We start from the raw sequence: 13,725 nt of genomic DNA on the forward strand, positions 1-13,725 counted from the left end.
ATGACAATGTGATTCATTCAGGTTGATATTCAAATGATTTAATGAAGTTATTATGGACAAAATCTCACAGTCTAATGAAATAAAGCTTTGGATATACTGTGGAGTTAGCAATTATTCAAATAATTTCATTAGGTAACAAATGATAGTTAAATGTGGTTTTAAAATCTAAGGTCAATTTTACTTTAAGTGAAGAAGTTTTGGAAAAGCTAGAGAAGTAATTTTTGAGTTTTACATAAAAATGGAAGGTTAAATTAAAGGGCTTAAATACAAAGTATATAAAAATCATATAATCTCTCAAAGAGTTAAGGAGGTTATTTTAATCAACTGCTTCAAGGAAAACTAATGGAATATTCTGCATCTAAATCATCTAAATGCCCTGAAAAGCAATATGTTCAAATTTAGATATGAACTATCAATTTACCAGGGATGGCATATGAAGATATTTTAAAGCAAGAGACAGCATGAGGAGATTTTATTCTTGATTCATTTTATGTTTGACTTACTAGTATGAATTATTTCTAAGAATCCAAATTTTGGAGAGATTGCTGTGAGCTTTGGATATCTGAAGGATGTTTGAAAAGTGTGTAGTGTCACATTATCAATTCCAAATTCTCATCAGCATGGTAATAAGCTAATAGAGTGACAAAGTTTTATATGGTGTATTCTTGCTTGTCACTGAAGAGAAATTACTACACTAGGTGAGGAAATTATCCTCACGATGAACAAAAGCTACAGGAATAAAGTATACTATGTCAAAAATAATCACTATCAATGTTATTGATAACCAGTAACAATTAGTACTAACAATAGTTATCTAACTTTGTGTTTATTTATTTCTTTCGAAGTTAAAAAATAATTCACAGACATGACTTCTCTACATCACTAATTTTTACTATACCCTTATGAGGTATATATTTATTAATGCTAAAGTATAACATTAACATTAACTATGCTGAACCACTTTTATAAATATTCATGTAGGGAGAACTTAAAAGATCCTCACGGTAGACATTTAGACACGTAAAGGATAGGTTAAAGGGAAAATGAGCAAGACTGCAGCAGTTTCTCAAATCCATTAGTAGCTCAAATCAAAATAAAAAAAATTAAAAATGAATGAAGTGAATAGTTTCATGATTAAAATCCAGTTACATTTAAAAAATTGGTTTGGTTTTATGTCAAGCTAATTAAACTTGCTATTGAACTGAGGTAGGAATATTGTTAAGATCTTTATATAAAACCTCGAATGAGAAATTTCAATGAGAATTAAATGTCAAGAAAAGAGTTCCTTCTTTTAAGGAACTCAGGGGAAATTAAAGTCCTTTAAATGTCTATATTTTTCCTTTTGCTCTGACTGCTGGGAGTCCCAAGGAAATATTTATGTCTTGGCCACAATAATTATGAGACATTATGGCCTACATTATCTTGACCTCTTATTATGAAATGTCTTTTTATCTGGTGCTGTATTTATTTATTTACATATTTGCCTTTTAAGCATGATTTGATATAGCAAGTCAAATAAATACCCTTTGGAATGAGATTGAGATAAAATATATTAGTAAAATAAAATAATTATTATATAAATATGCATTTGTTATTTCATATTTTTTAATATATTGGGTGACAAGTGAAGAGTAAAAAACTTTACAAGAAACCAAGTTTATTTTACATTTAATTTTTCCACATATTCCTACATCACCAGGTAAAGATGCCAATACCCACTTCTTTATCATCATTCCTTTCAAAAATCAGGATCTATGATGACATTGTCAGCTACTGATAATAGTCACAGTTATCTTGTCCTGTCTCAAGTTCATTTAGAAAATTTAGCTCTTCAGGTTCTAATCATAGATTATCCAATAAATTATGAGGAATGATTTTTATTAAAAGAGGAAATATGAAAATAAGTAAAAATAATTACATACAAAAACTAGTATATATCCCAAAATTATTAGTATATATCCCAAAATTATTAGTATATTTTCCAAAATTTCAGATCTAGAAAGAGACCTGGTAATTCTTAAACTTCCATAAGAAAAATTAAGCAAGTGGCTCATTAACTAAATTTGAACAATAAGAAATGCAGAATGATTACATACTTATTTTTGTTGCTATTTATTTTTGTTATATCATATAGATGTTAATAAATTGATTATAAAATGGAGGTTGATGAAGCAAATATAAAAAGACTTTTGAGAAATTACAATATAATTAGAGTTTGAGAGAGAAGTTGAAAATCAAAGAGTATATCAAAGTGAATACAATACATATTTATATTAGAATAGAGAAAGATTGAGTACTATTAAAGTAAGAGTTATCATGTACAAAATGGATTTACATTTTATTTATTTATTTTTAAAGATATATTTATTTATTTAAGCATGAGAGAGAGAGGGAGAATGCAAGCAGGGTGAGGGGCAGAAGTAGAGGGAGACAAGCAGACTCCCCACTGAGCTGGGAGCCTGATGCAGGGTTCGATCCCAGGATCCTGAGATCATGACCTGAGCTGAAATCAAGAGTTAGACGCTTAACCAATTGAGCCACCCAGGCTCTCCTGGATTTATGTGTTTTTGTTTGTTTGTTTACATTTGAGAGAGAGAGAGAAGGAGAGAGGGGAGGAGCAGAGGGACAGGGAGAAGCCGACTTCCCGCTGAGCAGGCAGCCTGTCATGGAGTTCCATCCCAAGACAGAGATCACGACCCAAGCCAAAGGTGGATGCTTAACAGACTGAACAACCCAGGAGCCCCTGGATTTATGTTTTATAACAACTCATATGTTGGTTTTGAGGATGAAATGAGTTAATGTATTTTAAAACACTTGGAGCACTGCCTGCCACATAAATTGTTCAATGAATATAAGCCACTTGAGGCCCTAAAAAAAGAATGTTCTTTTTAAAAGTTTGTTTTACTAAAATGGTTTAGTAATACTGTCTTTCTACCCATTATCATAACTTATTTGAAACAGTCTTTTATTTTTTTTTTTTGGAACAGTCTTATATGCATCTCTAGCATCTAGATTTTAGTCTCCCATAAAATTATGCATTGTGGTCAATGAAAAGTAGCTGAACTTTTGATTGACTTGGGATGTGGGTAGGGGATCAAAATATTATTAGTGGAAAGTTAGAATATTTTAAAATATATTTCTGGTTGAGGCGCTTGGTTGGCTCAGTCAGTTGCGCATCCATCTCTTGATTTTGGCTTAGGTCATGATCTCAAGGTCCTAGAATCAAGCCCTGCCATCAGGCTCCATGCTCAGTGGGAAGTCTGCCTGAGGATTATCTCTCTCTCTCTCCCCCTCTGCCCCTCACCCTGCTCACGCTCTCTCTCTAATATAAATAAATAAATATTTAAAAATATATTTATAAAGTTCTGGTTAATAAGAGGACAAAGAAGCTAGCATTAAGTGAGTCCCAATAGCCAAATTGTGACAGTTTGCATGTATATAACTAAGTTGAATCTGCAAAATCTCATATGATTCTAATACTCAGAATCAGAAAGTTTAATATGATGCATATGTGTATAATATACATATGTAATTTCCAAGCAAAAAGTAAAGTGACTCTAATAGGATATGTTTATAAATTTTATTTTCTTTATTGGTAATAGGATTGTTACTATATGGATATCTTGAGTCTTCAATTAAATATGCATATATTTATAAAATATAGATTAGTACTTTTTTCTGTGAATATAATTAGGGGAAACTCACCTGGCATTTATTTAACACTGTCCAATAAGTCTTAGAATCACATCATTTTAAGCAAATATGTATATTCCAAAAGGTAAAGCCCATGTGAAAGCTATAGATTTAAAGTGTTATTGATATAACAAAAATAATGTTCAAATTATAAAAGAGGTCACATCTATTAAATAGGTCTCACATTTGAAAGGAGCAACCAAAATTGGATTGACTTATAACTCCGAAATGAACTCCAGTTTAGGTAATATGATGCTCCTTAGAAAGGATCACTTTAGAAGATCACAATAGCACTACACAGTGTAGAAGACATATCTGATGAATTTATGGATTATATATGATGAAACTGATGTATAAAAGGTAAAAATATTTATATAATAAAAATATTATAAACTGAGTAAAGCATAAAAGTATACCTCAAGAATAGGTACACGACAGTTTATTTATAAGTATTAATAAAATTTTATAATCGATTTTATAATTTATAACTTTTGCCTAATTTTATGACATTTAAAATGTTTAACAGACTTTTGTATTAGATTTGAATATTTAATTTGATTACATAGGTTTTGCTAATTATTTAAATTCGCAAAATGTATTAGTTTTTACTTTTTCCCATGGCTGAAAAAATTAATTTTAAAATACTAGTTGTATATTTAAATTTTTACATAAATAGTGGCTGATAGGTATAAAAGATTAATGATTTCAGCTCTAAAACGTATAAAGAGTGCTGAACATTCCTCTACCTGCAAAAACCCTTTAAACATTCTATAAACAATAAGTAGTGAGTACATTATCTATCTAGCTATGAAGCTAGACATAGAAAATCATGATGTAAAGTTGCCACCAAGTTTTTAATCTTACTTTACCTTTGTATCCTTTCACTTCCTTTTAGAAGCTCCTTTTTTTCTTTCCAAGTTCTTAGCTCAATTTTCTTCCAATCACAAAAGTACCTTGACTCCTAGAATCCCATAACACCCATGCTCATAACCAAGTACACTAGAAAGCAAGTTGGTGGAGTCTTCATTCTCCTCTCTACCACCTATATTTATTTGCATCCCCCCCCCACCAAAGATCTTCTGGAAAAAAGACAGAACTAAACCTAAAGGACTTAATTTTCTAATTTTATCAAATGGACATAATGGCATCTAGGTGACGAGTAATTTTGAGGCAGAGGTGGCCTTCCCTATGTAAGTAACTGCTTCAACCTGGCACATTATGGGCTCTTATGTATGTATCTGGCCTTCAGAACACAGTTGAATCAGGTGGGGTGGGGATGAGGAAAGGCAGGGTCATAAGATGCCACCAATGAATGCATATATATATTAACCCTTATGTTAAGTTAAACATAAAGCAAATATTGCTCTAGTCTAATTTCAGGACAGCTTGATATGGAATAAGTAAGATAGATAGGGCTTTCCTTGCCTAGTCATTGAACTGTAAATGCTGGGATGCCAATGTGCTCACTGAAGGTGGGGGTGAGTATCTGATCATTGTGAATGGTCTTTGCAGAAATTCTAGGATGGCACAGTCACACAGTCACATTGGATCTTCCAATAAGTAGATTTCTGCTCTGAAGCATAGAGAAAACTTTGCATATTTTGTCTCCACTGGTGATTTGGAGGAGAACGATTGACATATAAGCTATTATGAATTGGTGTACTTGTGTCACATAGTATAGACCAAAGAGAAAGGTATAAGCCACTTAGTATTCATACATCATATTCTCTGGATTTGCTGTCTCTGTCTTGAAAAGACTACTCTATAGAGGAACCATTAGGAGGGCTGTTTGTTTATTAGGTTACTCTTTTAATGTGCATGATGAAAAGTATTAGGTTCTGTGTTACACCACATAATATTTTCTAAAATAAAAGGAGTATATTCAGGTTACTATCTTGGTATGTTTGGTGTATGTAAAGTCCTGCCTGAACTCCTTAGCCAAATTTATTTCAAAAGATAATATTTAGATTTTTCTGGGACCTAGCTCTGAATCCATTATCATTCCTTTATTCTTTTCTTTTTCCTTCACACTCCTATAATAGGATGTCTGGATTCTGGGTTAATTAGAAATAATACGTGATGAAGATTATATAGAGAAAAATCAATTATTTCATTCTTCAGGATGTAATTTTAAATTAAAAATCATTTTGTGATAAATTATATACCCAATATAAGTAACATTTAAATTATTAACACAAAGATTCCTACCCTCCTATTTTTTAGGTATTGTAATCCTCAAGAATTTATATTCAAGTAGGATTCTTTACTGAGAAATGATACTGTTTTGTTGTTGTTGTTGTTGTTGTTGTTGTTTTTATTCAGTTAGCCTATCCTCAATTTGGTATAAGTCTTCATCATAAGTTAAATAATTTCACAAGTTTTAAGGACTCAATACACAGATAATTAGATAAATGATCTATTTTAGAAAATATAGATTCTAGTATATATGTTTGATTATATGTATGTATCTTTTTTCTAATTAAAAAATTGGGGCATCTGAGTGAGAAATTATAGTTGGAATCTGAAACATTAGCATTTCAGAGGCATTTCTTTAGTTTCCTGACTAAGCAGAATTTTTAGAATATATGATCTTATGCCCAAAAGAATCTATAGCAAATTTTGACTAATAAACAGTAGAAAAGTAAAAGCAGATAAGTAGATGTTTTAAAAGGCAGAGGAAAAGAATTCATGAATTGTATTTTTAAGCTCCCAGATTAGTGTTTTGGGTTTATTTGAAGAGGGCAAACATTTCAGGGAGTTTCAAAATATCTTAGAAAGGAATGCATTGTTTATATAGTTCTAACCTTTACCAAGCTTTTACCATTATATTAAAATTTGGGGTCTTAATTAAGCTTTTGCCAAACTGTAAAATTATATGTATACATACTCTATACAGATACATGAAGAAAACATATACTTTACTCACAGGCAAATTGAAGTATGGCTTCTCTACTAAGAATACTTCCAAAAGTATTGGCTGCTAAACACTGATAATGACCAGAATCCTTTGCTTCACTTGGATTGCTTATAATGAAGGTCCCGTCTATCAGACTGTAGCGATAATCACTTTCCAAATCTATTTCTGTTCCATTTCGAAGCCATCTTTGGAAAAATCAGAAGACAATATGTAAAAATTACTTGAGATATTATAATTATCCCTGGGAATGTCAGAATCTCATTGAAGGGAATTTTTAGACTTGAGAAAAATGATTAGCAGTGAACTTTTACCTGTAATTGGAAACTGGGTTGCCACGAGCTTCACAATTCAATGCTACTTTCTTTTCATCAGAATCAGTCGGGAAAATTATATCATCTGGCTCTTGTACAAACACTGGCCCATAGTCCACACTTTCTGTAAGGACCAAAAAGGACACACTTTAAAATTTCTAAAAATATCGAGACTTTTTCTCCATTATTTTCATATTTAAAATTTTTCCTTTTTCCTTGTACTCAACAGCATATTACCAAAAGAAAGCAACAACAAGCAAATTACTTTATTTTAGTAAATTAGAGACCTACCTAGAATTTTTTAATTGACTAAGATTTCTTTTAAAAATATGAAAAAAACCCAAATATCTCAAACGTTAGTGTTGTACATTTTTAAATACATATCTTTGTATTCATCTAAAACAGAGCTAAAGAAAATAATGCTAAACAAAAACATTTTAAAAAACCTAAAAGTTTGGGGCGCCTGGGTGGCTCAGTCAGTTAAGTGTCTGCCTTTGGCTCAGGTCCTGATCCTGAGGTGCTGGAATTGGCCTGGCATTGGGCTCTCTGCTTGGTGGGAAGCCTGCTTCTTCCTCACCCTCTGCCTGCCACTCCCCCTGCTTGTGCTTTCTCTCCCTCTGTCAAATAAATAAACAAAATCTTAAAAAAAACCTAAAAGTTAGTAAAACTCTTAGAATGTTAAAAATAATATACAATAAATAAACAGTCATGAATTACTATTGTGTTACTACTTGGGAACTACAGATATGAAAACATTAGTCCTCATGTATTCTCTGTCCATTCATTTCTTCACTCATTTAATCAAGCACTATTTATTCTTAAAAATGATAGAGTGTAAAGGATAAATTATGTAATGTAAATAAATATATTCTCATAAGATAAAAGAGACATGTCCTTTAAAAAGTCAAATAACTGAACAAAAATATCAAAACTGCATACAATTAAGTGTTCATCAGCAGGTAAACAATGTAAATAAGGAAATCAGAAGAGAAAGAGTCAAGAGGGAAGAACACTTATTAAGTACCTACTATATGCCAGATATTAGGTTTTACCTCATTTAATTAGTTAATATTCAGAGAAATCCTATGATAAAGGTAATTTTAAATTAATGAAAATTTTATAGAAAAGTAGAAATAAAATTGGGCCTCAGATGACAGGCTTGAGCTTGAAGAGTTTTAGGATAATTCTGCTGGAGTTTTAGGATAATTATGCTGGAGAAATTATGAGTAAATGTGCTGGGGAGAGTATTAGTCTTATTAGCTTGTAGTAGTGCAAGAATTCACAGAATTATATGCGTATCTAGCTTCCTTAGCATCTTGAATTGTGAATTTAGAAGCAAGTAAAAATTTTTCCTTTATTTTTATTGATCATGAATTTGATTATATAGTAACCTTAGATAAAGATTCTCAACCTTGGCACAAATGCCTTTTGGGATATTCTTTGTAGTGAGGATTGTCCTGTGAATTGTAAAATGTTTATAATCATCTGTGACCCCTACCAACTCAATGCCAACAGCACACCTTCCTAAAGTGTGTAATGAAAAATGTCTCCAGAGATTCTGGAATGTCCCCTGGGTCAAAACTGTCCTCATTTAAAAACCACTGTCTTAGAAAAATGAAGAGGAATGATTTTAGGAAAGACATATTTCTAATGCCTCTACTAAACAGTTGGAGATTCACATTCTTTGTAGATAACCACAAGAAAATATCAGGAAAGAAATAGAAGAACAAATGTCCCAGGAAACTCAAGCTTTAACAAATTATTACTATAAAAGATATACGCCTCCATATTTAGAATAATGGGTTTAGAGTACATTTATATGTTTTCTTTAAATATATATTCATTCTTTTTTGGGCAAAGAAAAACAAAAGTGTTCATGGCACTCTAAATATTCATCCAATAAAACTATGCATTCACAAAGCAGGCATTGACAAGTATTTTGTTTGAGTCTTAGATAATCTAACTGAAGTTCTTTTATTAAGCTACAAATAATAAAATATCACATGAAAATAACTAAAATGTGTTTCTGTATACCAAATGACATTGTTATCACTTAAACTTTCACTCAAAAATGAAAAACAAGCAATGTAATAAAAATAACTAGAGAAAATTATTATCAAAATATTCTATTTGTTGTTGCATCATAATGCATTTATAAAAATTTGGAAAAGCACAGGAAACCTCCTTATACTCTCAGGTACAGTTAAACTGCATGATGGAGTCATGAAAATATATCTCTTCTAGTCTTTACACATTATAACTATGATCATTTAAATCAATATTATAAATACCTATAATGCATAAAATTAATATTTAATAAATATATTTTCTATTTTTATATATTTCAAAACTCGAGCTTTAGAGTCAGACATACTTGGTTTCAAATTCTAGTACCATCATTTTCTATCCTTTTTATTTTTTTATACTTTTTTTTACTTTTATCCTTTGTACTGCGTTTATTAATTGTGATTGATAATGTCTCCTGACCATATTATTACGAGGATTGATTGACATCAACATGTATAAACATACTTAGTATACTTAGTATATCACAAGTACTCTATAAATTATAATTAATAATCACAACAATAACAACAACTAACATTTACTTGTGGTATAATTACTACATTATAGACACTACACTTAATTATTTATATGCAATGTATCATGTAACACTCACAACACCCATGTGACTAGAATTAATCCCCCCATTGTATAGATGACAAAACTGAGGCTGAAATTAATGAACTAAATGTATATAGCAAATACATGGCAAACCTGGGTTACAAATCCAAGGCTGTTGGAATCTAGAATCTGATTACCACTGCCACTACTATTACTATTACAATTTTGTTATAACATTTATAAAGCACTTTAATATATATTATTTAATTCTCTGAACTGAGCATTATAATTACTTTTAATTCAAAGGTGAAACCTCAGGTTCTGAGAGGAAACTTCTGTAAAATTAGCAATATAGTAAACAGTTGATTTTAACTAATGATCTATGGTTCTAAATCTTTTGTTCTGAAAAATTGTCAGAACAGGACAAGAGAAATAAAGGTTGTCAGACTGGTAAAAGCTAAATTACACACTGAAAAAATAATAAACTGGCCTGAACAACATGTATTCTGTTGTGACCTTTCAATCTCTGTAGGATATCTCTTTATTGTTCAATTGTTACTTCCAAAAGCAGTTTAGCAAGCAATCGTCCTCTCTCTCTCTCTTTCTCTCATTTTTCTCTTAGAAATAAAGTCCACTGTAAGGGGTTGAAGAGCATGTCTATGTAGAGTTTCCCAGTCCTCAGCAAAGGGTAATCAATGATGATTCTAGCTCTAAAGAGATTAATTTTTAAGGTTCCATACCAAGAATGTATTATTATAGGTAAACTCAGACAGATTGAGTCACTCTCCTGCACTCATACACTACATCTATTGGTGAAGACAATGAATTACTTTAAACAATGTCCTTATATTTTGCAATTTTTAACTTGATGGAATCTGTAACTTGTGAAGATGGACTTCATATATGATAATCATCACAAAGATCTTGATAACCAGTAAATCAAAATCTTTATTTAACAAGGTAGAAATCTTTGAGATATTTGTGTAACAGGCAGATGCCATCACACACAATGTAAATTTCTCATAGGAGTAATGTTTTTGAGTGATTTTTTTCTTAAAATCAGCCTTTTTTATGAACAGACTACCACATATCTGTAGTTGGCTAAACCTATAATGCTAGTGGTTGTTGTCTGTGAAATATCAGATTCACACCTCCAGAAAGTCCTTCCTCAGAAGAGAATTGTTTCAATTTAAAAGTGATCTGTTGATTATCTCCTACAAAGAATGATGAAATTAACATACCTTCTCTCACTTCCCTAAGTTTACTCTCTACATTTTCTGTTTTGCTTCATGGTTCAGAATATCTGTTTGTTGTCTTTACAGCTGAAAGTCAACTTGGCTGGGTATCAAATTAGGTGTTCAGTATTAATTCCATTAAAGCCTATAGATATTTTTCTGTTCTCTGATCACATTTAACATTATCCATGGTAATGGGTCCAGCCTGCCTTCCCTCACTCCTCACTCTTAAATGACTGGATTTTTATTGTATTTATTTATTATTTTGTTCTGTTAATCACCATACATTACATCATTAGTTTTTGATGTAGTGTTCCATGATTCATTGTTTGCATTTAACACTCAGTGCTCCATGCAGAACGTGCCCTCCTTAATACCCATCACCAGGTTAACCCATCTCCCCATCCGCCTCCCCTCTAGAACCCTCAGTTTGTTTTTCAGAGTCCATAGTCTCTCATGGTTCGTCTCCCCCTCCGATTTCCCCCCCTTCATTCTTCCCCTCCTGCTATCTTCTAAATAACTGGATTTTATATCTGGATGTCTGTAAGGAGCTTTCCTCGTTCTGAATTTCAAGACCTTTCTGGATAAGTCTTGGTGTTAAACATTTTGTATAACTTGTGATTTCAAGACTTTTTGTTTGTTTGTTTGTTTTTTAGATTTATTTATTTATTTTAGAGAGAGAGCAGGGAGAAGGGCTGAGGGAAAGGGAGAGAGAGAATCTCAAGCAGACTCCCTGCTGTGTGTAAAGCGCTTCACAGGGTTTGTTCTCACAACCCCGAGATCATGACCTGAGCTGAAATCAAGAGTTAGGTGCTTAATGAGCCACCCAGGTAACCCAAGACTTTCTTTTTCAGGAAAATTTCTTCTTTATTTGCTCAGTTCTCCTCATACCAATTAGGCGTATCTTCAGTATTTTTTTTTAAGTCTTCTCTATCATCTCTATAACAGTTTTTATATCTTTATTATTTTCTCATTTGTTTAACTTTTACAAATATGATAGCTATATTCTTATCTTTTCAGTTGCCTCTACATTACCACTCATGAAGTTTTCAATTCCTTAATGGTTTTATTTTCCCCTCCTTTGTTTCCTGAATTCTAAAAGTTACTTCTTAACATATTCTGTCATCATATTTCATTTGATTTCACATATTTGTTGTTTAAACTATTCTTAGCACTGTTATTGTTAGTCATTCCCTTAGGGGGAAGACAGTTGTCCCTAAAGATACTTTCTCAGGTTATGGTGAAACCCACATTTGAGGAACTGAAATCTCTTGTTTGACCAACCGCCAACATGAAACTGAGGCCTACTAACAACCGTGAATTTTTAAGTGGATATTCCCTCAGTCAAGATTTCAAATGAGAATGCAGCTACAATAACAGCTTGATTGAAATCTCATGAGAGACCTTATGACAGAACTACCCAGCTAAGCCACTCCCAGATTCCAGACCAACAGTTTCTGTGAGAAAATGAAAAGGTGTTTTAAGTTGCTAAGTTTTAAGATATATTTTACACAGGAATAGATAATTAATATATTGTTTTTTCTCTTCCTCTGTTACTTATGAGAAAATTTATTTAAGAAAAACAATAACTATGAGAACTGAAATTTCCAGGAAAAATTAAGATAAAAGTATCATTTATAAATAATGATTCTTGGAAAAAGAAAAAATGCTTAATTTAAGTTTCATTGGAATGTTATCCTGGAGCCATACACTTTTAGAATCAGAATAAATTTCCATTCATTTCAAGCATTCTTTCTAAAAATCTCTGGATATTTATCCATTCTTAGCTTGATCACTTCCAGTAATGCATGAAGTCTTTACAAATGGCTGTTTTATTGTTGGAATTATCTTAAAATAAAGTTTATATTGAAATAAAAAGTAAGTTTATGTCCTAGATGAAGACAGCTTTTTACTGGATTATGCTCTAGAATACATATACTTTACTCAAGATTTTCCTATACTTGAATTGATTAGCACATCAATATTAACTTTCTTAGTTTACAGAAATTTCCATTAAAATTAGAATATGAAGGCTCCATTAAGAGAACCTATGTTCTGCTGATACAATCATATGGAAACATTATAATGTCTCCCTAGATTCTAAACTTGCCCTTTAGATTGAAATCTTCTTTTAAACAATTGCTTCTGTGTCCATTTTTCTCAAAGATTAGGTCCAATGCCAGACCCCAACCCTCCCTACCTGCTAGTTAGCTCTAATTTAGGGCCTTGTCTAGTTATTCATGTAATGTGACCTAAGTGTATCAGTAATATAATATAGAAGAAATATCAGCCTATCATGTCAAGCACAATTACAAAAAATGCACTTTAAATGATCATTAATATATCTTATATGATAATTTCCAGAAGTTTTGAATTGTTTTATTAGAAATTGCATTTTATGATGACATTCACAGTTACAATGTGAGAAAAAACTTTTCATACCATATGAGCATCTAAAATGAATCCTTAAAGAAAATATCCAAACCTTCATTTAACCATAAATTTCTTTTCAGTTTAAAATTGTTTCTTTATAAAAGTTAAACAAGTGTAAACTGTCATTACAAACTTTCAAGGATTCCTAAGAATTGGAGAGCATTATTTATTTTTATTTATTTATTTTTATTTATTTATTTTTTTCATGAATGATTCTCTGACTAGAAATGTTCTTTAACATTAGCCTTTCTGAGGGTATGGTTTTCTTTTTTTTTTTAATAATTTTTATTGTTATGTTAATCACCATACATTACATCATTATTTATTAAAAAGCATTGTGATGAATGTTTCATGGGTAAGTGGCATTATGCACATAATATAGAGTCTAATAGATTTTTTGTCATTTTCTAATGTAGCTATATAAGAAAGGTCAGATGATTCGGAGATGCTATCACTGATGAGAATGATCAAAATGTACCAACCCCATATAAACTTTAAATGATGCCAAATC

General features: G+C 31.3%; 1 protein-coding gene across 1 annotated transcript in view; it reads right to left on the reverse strand.

The window, feature by feature from the left end:
• The window catches only part of CNTN5 (contactin 5), a 1,102,248-nt gene that overhangs the window by 568,453 nt on the left and 520,070 nt on the right, over positions 1 to 13,725 (reverse strand). The window contains exons 7-8 of the mRNA XM_073904019.1: positions 6,922 to 7,045; positions 6,620 to 6,795 (exon numbers count right to left, since the gene is read on the reverse strand). Of these exons, the coding sequence (XP_073760120.1) occupies positions 6,620 to 6,795; positions 6,922 to 7,045 (300 nt within the window). The remainder of the gene's footprint in view (positions 1 to 6,619; positions 6,796 to 6,921; positions 7,046 to 13,725) is intronic.

This window comes from Callorhinus ursinus, unplaced genomic scaffold (assembly GCF_003265705.2).
Source record: "Callorhinus ursinus isolate GAN/ISIS: 27379988/994484 unplaced genomic scaffold, GSC_fseal_2.0 scaffold19, whole genome shotgun sequence".
Lineage (NCBI taxonomy): Eukaryota > Metazoa > Chordata > Mammalia > Carnivora > Otariidae > Callorhinus > Callorhinus ursinus.